The sequence below is a fragment of the Stegodyphus dumicola genome, chromosome 1 (genome assembly GCF_044657685.1).
Source record: "Stegodyphus dumicola isolate Sdum_Otavi_A_Nest chromosome 1, ASM4465768v1".
In the NCBI taxonomy this organism is placed as follows: domain Eukaryota; kingdom Metazoa; phylum Arthropoda; class Arachnida; order Araneae; family Eresidae; genus Stegodyphus; species Stegodyphus dumicola.
The window spans coordinates 154,739,620-154,748,396 of NC_140768.1; the positions used below are offsets into that span (position 1 = coordinate 154,739,620).

The following is an 8,777-nucleotide window of genomic DNA, read 5'->3' on the forward strand; positions in this document are numbered from 1 at the left end:
TAAACTTTGGAAATTGGCATGTATTCTGGATAAAGAGGCAGAAAAACCACAAAAAACGCCTATGCAGCCAGTCCATTCGCAGGATTCCGTATGATTAAGAACTGAATAGCAAGTACAAAAATGTAACAGTAGAATCTATCATCATGTATTTAAGACTATGTGAACCATGGTAGGAGAAAAAAAAAAACTGTGGAAAAGGGGGGGATTGTAATCAAACCAGTTGTGCGTAGTGAAATGAATTTTCGATGCCAAGTCGACCTAATAGATATGCATTCCAATTCTTATCACGATATGAAATTCATTTTAGTGTATCAAGATCATCTTACAAAATTTGCACTACTCTGAAGTTTACTTGTAAAAGAGCTGACGAAGTAGCATATCACCTGGATATTATCACAACTTTTGGAGCCCCTAACATTCTCCATTCCGACAACGGAAGGGAATTTTGCAACCAAATCATAAACAGTTAATGTGAAATGTGGAGTGATATAAAAATAGTTCACGGTAAACAGAAACATAGCCAATCGCAAGGTTCTGTCGAACAGGCAAACCAAGATGTTGAGAATATGTTGGCAACATGGATGGAGACAAATAAGACAGAAAAGTGGTCAGAAAGATTAAAATTTGTTCATGCAATGAAAAACAAAACATATTACGAGGGAATCAAATGTTCACAATACGAAATTATGTTTGGTTATCCTATGAAGCTAGGACTTGCTAACTCAGTTTTGCCACGTAATTTGATTAGTAACATGGCCACTGAGAAGGACTTAAAAAAATTTTAAATAATCACATACAACGATAGAAGCAGATACTGAAGTTCGAATTAAGAAAAAAAAAAAAAAAAAAAAAGAACCAGATATATGCTCTGTCACAACGGGTGTGATTATAGTACAAAGTCAGAGATCCGGACGTCCAATATCCAGAATGATCAAAATCAGCCACCAACAAAATTTTATTAGGAAATTTTTTTTAATGCTTTGCGCATGCGCATTTGATTTTTTTCCCTCGTAAGAAAGCATGTGGAGAATCTCGATTCTTAATTTCACTTCGGTACTGAATAAAATACATAGATGCTTCATTATTTCATAAATCAAGATTTAAAATTTTTAATTTTATAATTTCTGTATGCCATCTCGCTAGATTTAAACTGATGATCTAATATCCGGAAAAATCCCAAATCCTGAATCATCGAAGTCCCGACGAGTCTGGATCTCAAACTTTGTACTGTATAAACAAATTTCAAAATATGAAAGTGTTCCAAGAGACAGCTAAGGAAGGACTTCAGAAGCAGGCAAAGAAGATCAATATTGTAACTACTAAAAACTTTCCAAAACTACTCTCGGGTAAAATGTTAAAATAGAAGTACCTGACATTGATAGATAGGAAATTTATTCAAAATCAATAATAGCCATTATTACATATATTAAATATTACAAGTTTCATGGTCTTAGTACAAAGTTTGGTATATTAAAATCTCTAAGCACAAGGAACCAGTTCATCTTTTGCAAGGAAAATTTTGTAAACATTGAAGAAATTCATACAGAATAAACAAGTGTACGTGAATTAGTAAAAAGACTTTCTTTAGTTGGTGGACAAAGACTCTGAGAAATGCAACTGTTGGCACGTTTCGGATAGACGGCCCTTGGCTAAAATTGGTGATTTTTGGCTGCCATCTCGGATTTAAAAATGTGCCTGAATCTTGCCCTGATAACAGAATAGCTATTTATTTTGCATACAAAACAATACATATTAATTTTAGTTAAAAAGAACCAATGGCTAAAAAAAGGAACTTGTTTTAAAATATATGTAATAAAGAATGTGTTTTTCATATTATATATGATTACAATTTCATATTACATTTCATAGGAATTTAACAAATTTTCTGATTCGTGTAAAGCTAATTTAAATTTAAATTGTGAAAATTTAATTGTATACAAAAGATTAATTATTGCTGCGAACTAATTTTCAGAATACATAATTCCATTCACTTTTTTGAACCAAAGAATGAAAGTAACAGCACAGTGTATAAAAATGTAGAACTGCATTGTTAATTCAATTAATAACTGAAGTGCTGTTTTGAAGAAAGGTATGGGGTTTTAGAGCAATTAGCATAAATTAGTAGACTTTGATACTACTTATTTTATTAAAGCTAATTCTTATGTATAAACACAGGTTTTGTTCACCAGCATTTTATGAATTATTCACAATTTCAAATACAAATTAACTACCAGTATAAATGTGTAAAATAAAATAAGCAGCTGCATAACTTCAAGCTCATATAAGCTGGAATACCTTATGCTGAAGCATTCCTGAACTCGTAATTAAAACAGTAAAAATAAAGTTATAACTGAAAATCAAAACATTGCCGCATATGCACTGCATGTTAGTTCCTCATTAAAGCACACAGAGCCTTGCAATATTTAATACAAATTTGTTACAAATTTGGCAATTTAATCAGTTTGTTTTGTTATGGTGGCCACTTTAATATACAAATGTCACCTGTACATAATCTAATATATTTTAGGAGCATTAAGCTTAAATTGTATTTTACCTTTCTGGTCCTTCCTCCGTACATAAAATTAGCATTTGAGGTAGGAAATGCCACACAGCTATTTTATTTTACAAAAGGTAGAAATAAATAGACTAGGAAAGGTAGAATAAATATAATATCGCATTTTTTGAATTGCAATTAACTTCCAATAACGATTCGTGAACATATGAACTAATTATCATTTGCGATTTTTTTTGTCATGCAGCTATCTTATTTTACAAAAGGTAGAAATAAATAGAACAGAACTCTTATTTTTTTCAATTGAAATGAACTCCCGATAACGATTTGCAAAAACATAAACTAATTATGATTTGCGATTTTAAACTTTTATTTTGTCTTTCCATAACGTTCCGTAAATAGAATAGAGCTTTAGTTTTTCAACTGAAATTAACTCTGAATAACGATTTGCGAAAACATGAACTAATTATGATATGCGATTTTCCAACTTTTATTTTGTCTTACCATAACGTTCTGTAAATCTATGTAAACAGAAAATATCCCTTTTCGTTTTTCAGGAAAATTCCCAGTGAGAGTTGCAGGGTTACAGCGCTTGTCAAGGTTATCATAATGTGGCACAGACGCACTCTCTTCCGATACGTCAACAAATCGGCAAGAGCCGGTTATCCAAAAACTGCCAATAAATTTAGATTTTGGTTATTTTTTGTAATAGTAACCCTTTCGTATGAACCCGGGTTTTGGGTTCTTACTATTCTTTTTCAGTTGCTGTGTTTGGTTGCACGTGCGTGATATGGTCTTGTATTTTGAAATTGGGTTGATCTTTACAATATGGTAACTGGTAGTTTGGCGACATTTTGGAGGCGATAAAGGTTACTGGGAGGCGATAAAGGTTACTGGCACTTTGGTAATAATGTGAGCAGTACTCAGTTCCAATTACGCATTATTTTGTGTGAGGGAAATGAGAGATCATGGGATATGTCATGTGATATTAATGGACGAATTACGGTTCTTTAATCGGAAAAGGGGGGAAATCGGGAAAAAATCTGGAAATTTTGTATTTGGCTTTATTCTGTGTTGTGTGAAACAGTGTTCGTGAATTTTTGGATCCCATGGCCGTAACTAAAGTGAATTCGAAATGGGTATTTATGTATGTATTAATTTAATGTATGTGCTCATTTATATTTTAAGTAGTGTTTCTGAATTTAATTATATTTTAATTAAATGATAGTTATTTTGTGAATTTTATGTTTGTAGGAATTTGGTATATGTTTTAGTTGAAGTAAACGTGCATGGAAATAATTTAAATATCTGACACTAAGTATTTGTAATGGTTGCGATATGAATTCGTTGGTGACGTGTATAATGTAATAGATGATTTAGAGGTAAAAGTTTTTGGATATTTTATTTATTTTATATGTGGAAATGTTCATTACTTTTTCGTGATCAGGTAATTTATATATGTTCTTTTTACCGGGTTTAAAGATTGAGAAAATTGTCATGTATTTTCGTGAAATTTTTCTAATTTATGAGAAAAAAGCAGTGTACATGGATATAGCGAAGAGTGTGCGCAATGCCATTTTTGTGCAATTCTGGGATGTTTTTTTAAGTAAAAATAAGTCGGCGTGTACATGGTTTAGTGATATTTTAATTAAATGATAGTTATTTTGTGAATTTTATGTTTGTAGGAATTTGGTACACGTTTAAGTTGAAGTAAACGTGCATGGAAATAATTTAAATATTTGATACTAAGTATTTGTAATGCTTGCGGTATGAATTCGTTGGCGACGTGTATAATGTAATAGATGATTTAGAGGTAAATGTTTTTGGATATTTTATTTATTTTATATGTGGAAATGTTCATATTTGGAAAGGGTAAATACTTTTTCGCGATCAGGTAATTTCATATATGTTCTTTTTACCGGGTTTAAAGATTGAGAAAATTGTCATGTATTTTCATGAAATTTTTCTAATTTATGAGAAAAAAGCAGTGTACATGGATATAGTGAAGAGTGTGCGCAATGCCATTTTTGTGCAATTCTGGGATGTTTTTTTAAGTAAAAATAAGTCGATGTGTACATGGTTTAGTGATATTTTAATTAAATGATAGTTATTTTGTGAATTTTATGTTTGTAGGAATTTGGTACACGTTTAAGTTGAAGTAAACGTGCATGGAAATAATTTAAATATTTGATACTAAGTATTTGTAATGCTTGCGGTATGAATTCGTTGGTGACGTGTATAATGTAATAGATGATTTAGTGGTAAAAGTTTTTGGATATTTTATTTATTTTATATGTGGAAATGTTCATATTTGGAAAGGGTAAATACTTTTTCGCGATCAGGTAATTTCATATATGTTCTTTTTACTGGGTTTAAAGATTGAGAAAATTGTCATGTATTTTCGTGAAATTTTTCTAATTTATGAGAAAAAAGCAGTGTACATGGATATAGTGAAGAGTGTGCGCAATGCCATTTTTGTGCAATTCTGGGTTGTTTTTTTAAGTAAAAATAAGTCAGCGTGTATATGGTTTATGTGTATGTGTTATTTTGAAAAACGCATAAGGAGTATGGTATTGTGCACTTTTTCCCAATTTTGCAGTGAATATTTGTCATGAATAAGCAGTTTTGTTAGATAAAATTTCTAGCATAAGTGTAATTCGGCTAGTAGATTGTTGGAAGAAGTGTTCAGTAGATAAAAAGAAAAGTAACATGTCTTTACTTCGTGAAGACAAAATGGCGGCGGGAAAAAAAAATAGAGGATTGCTGTAAGCGAGTTGGTCGCCAAATTTTCGCCAAAAAAACGCCAAGTTACCATAATGTAAAGATCAACCTGAAATTGCTATTATTTTGCTGTAGGTACCATCGTTTGAGTATGTTTGAGGTGAATAAGAGGACGAATGTTCATAGGTTAGATTGTAATGAAATTGTGAATTTGAGGTTTTTGTATGGGTTTGATGATGGACGAAAGACATTTGATTTTTGCATGAAAGCTGGTTTAATTACCAATAGATATGAATGAGCCGAAATGATGAAAAATTTAACTGAATTGCTTACCTGGAGAATGGAGGAGATCGTGGTAGGAAGCCTAATCGTACACCCATGAAAAAAATTTATGTTTCATTTATTTATTCATCTCTGTGTGTTAATTTTTGTTAAAAGATTTGTTGTTTAATGTTTTTATATTAGGAAATATGTATTTTTGGTTATTTCTTCCTCTATGTGTGTTAAGACAGTGGCGATTTTTTTTTTTTTTCTGGTTACCATGATAGTTTTAACTTTGTTTCAGCTTCCTCATTTGTTTAAGTGAAAATAGATCGAAGTGTACACAGATAATGTTAAGGCAGTGCACAGTGCCTAGTTTGTGCATTTCTCTGATTTTTTCAAGTTAAAATAGGTCGATGCGTACATGGACAGCGAGTTTATCTAAGTCTTTGACTTCTTATTTTGGTTTTGTATAGCAGCCATCCTGAAATCGGTGCCGATTTTTCCTGGCACTGATCTTGGCATCAAAAAGAAACGATTCGCCAAGGGGTACCGTAGAGTAAATTTTTACCGAAAAATGTACTATATTTTTCTTATTTTTTAAATTCCGTAATTTTTTTTTTTTTTTTTTTTTTTTTTTCCTGAGCTATCAACTTAATTTTTGGGATTTTATTTGTGAAATGGCATAAATATCACATTTTTTTATTTTTATTTCTTGTAACTCTGAAAAATACTTGTAAGATTGTTCTATCGACACAATCTTTTTTGGCACTGATCTTGGCATCAAAAAGAAACCATTTGCCAAGGGGGTACCGTTGAGTAAATTTTTACCGAAAAATTCACTATATTTTTCTTATTTTTAAAATTCTGTGTTTTTTTTTTTTTTTTTTTCTGAGCTATCAACTTAATTTTCGGGATTTTATTTACACAAATGGCATAAATATCGCATTTTTTTATTTTTATTTCTTGCAACTCTGAAAAATATTTGTAAAACTGTTCTATCGACATAATCTTAAATCATATCTCATTTTGATCATTTTTAGAATTTATATTATCAGTTAAAAAATTAAATTGTGTTTTAACCTTTTAGGGACACACTGTATACAATATATCTGTGAATGGAAAATCCTATCATAAGTTATCCCTTGTTTCGGGCTTTTTTCAGAAGGTATAGTAACTCCTAGGATCTACTGCAAAGGCTTGGTAAAAGCCCGAAATGGAATCATATTAAATCATACTTCAGACTTTTACCACGCCATTTTAGTAAAAGCTCGGTTTTATTAGTAAAACCTAGGATTTACCAGACTTCAGGCTTTTACAGTAACATATACATGTATACATGAACGTATGCATTTATTCATTCATTTCTGAACCCAGTCTTCCTATCAGTAAAGTAACGAAAATATTATAATAACATTTAATTTTATAACCTGAAAATTACTGCATCAAAGAAAATTTAGCTTAAATATTTTCTAATCTACTAAGTTTACAACCGCACTCATCAATAACAAAAATACATAAACTTATTTACTGAAAAGTATAAGCAATTTAATAAGAAGCTCATAAAAAATTAAGGTTTTTAAACTTCTTTATACACGCATACATATATATATATATATATATAAAGGTCACACATATAAAATATGTTGCTTTCCTTAGCAAATTCAGATTTTTATATCAGATTTAAGTCTAGAAAATTAGCTAATTTATCAATTTCCTGCCCAAACACTTATACTTAACACACAGATTAATACTGTCCATAAAACAGACATTCATATTAGTATATAGAAAATCAGATTTTATTTTCATAAATAGTTAAAATTCGTGAAAACTGAAGATTTATTGCAAAGCAGTATATGAAGAAGACCTGAAAATTCTTTAACTATAACCACCATTTTGCCAAAAATCAGCCTCATAAGTCTTCAGATTTGACATTAGAGAGAGGAAAAAAGTACTTATTGCACTTAATATAACATCTAAATTTAGAAATAGGATATTATTTTGCATGTATGCAATAGAATATTATTGATATACAATACAAGTTACATTGCCCTAACTTAGATGTTCTAGCAGTCTGTTATGTCATTTGAAAGCAATAAATATAAAACTTATATTTTTCTTTTATCTAGCAGTTTTGCAATTACTATATTTAGAAAAATCTCAAGATTGCTATTAATACATTATTCTGCAACTTTTAAACTGAATCGATTTTCCAAATATCTTTCACTCATAAAGCTAAAAATTTTAGCCATTTTCATCACATGTAAAGTATAATTAAGACTAGATTTTACGCCTTATATTTAAAAGTTCAACTACAAAGTTTAAAATTTCTAAATAAATGCTTCCAATTAAACTAATAAAAATTAAAAACTATTAATCGACTCCTTTATTACGAAATTATACATTACAGCAAGCGATCAACTCTTACTTAACTCACATGCAACATTCTCATGAAATTTCCAAAATTAAATAATAAGCTTAACATCATAAATTTTAGAATATATAAATATGTTTTAAATGCATATACAGAATTTATGTGTTAATTTAACGACTTCAGAAGAGTAACAGAAAATAAGATTTCAAAATTTATTATACATGAAAAATCTGAAATTCTTCCTTCTAAAATCAATTACCCAAAAGCCATTATCAAAATTTTAATCGTAACAAATAATGAAAATGTTAAAATAAAAATTTAATTTATATAAAAATTATTAGCTAGCACCTTATTAACATAATACCGGTATTCCAAATAAAAAGTATTTACCCTCGCTGGCCAAGGCGGATATCCCCTCACTTTAGCAAATACAAGATCTCCAGATTTGTAGCTGATTTTTTTGCTCATTGTCTCTCAGATGTATAGAAGAAAAATAAAAACTTGATATAAAATAAATGAATGTCTCAGACAACCGCACAACAAAATAACATAACTAAATAGGCATATAAACTTTCACGTAAACAGTCGCCAACGACAACACAGACGCTAAAGAGGGCGCAGTTCAAATTTCGCTTCAATAAACTATTGCCATATTGAAAAACACTTATTATTGAAAAACTTTTTATAACTTATTATTGAAAAGTAATTTGAAATGGAAATTAGAAAATTTTAGATTAAAGTTTTAGTATCAAACTACTAACTTTTCGTTGAAATTTTTTCACTTATTTCAAAATTTAGATCCATTAGGGTCAAATTAAATGCAAACTAGTTTTTCTTGTAGGATTCCGATAACAAATAAATATTTCTTTTGCAAAAGAAAATTTGGACAAATATTTTATATGTGACAGA

The 8,777-nt window shown here is 29.8% G+C and overlaps 1 protein-coding gene across 1 annotated transcript in view; it reads right to left on the reverse strand.

The window, feature by feature from the left end:
• LOC118197154 (hepatoma-derived growth factor-related protein 3-like) overlaps positions 1–8,491 on the reverse strand; it is a 68,861-nt gene extending 60,370 nt beyond the window's left edge. The window contains exon 1 of the mRNA XM_035368654.2: positions 8,259–8,491. Within this exon, the coding sequence (XP_035224545.1) occupies positions 8,259–8,336 (78 nt within the window). The 5' untranslated portion in view covers positions 8,337–8,491. The remainder of the gene's footprint in view (positions 1–8,258) is intronic.
• Positions 8,492–8,777: the final 286 nt, after the last annotated feature.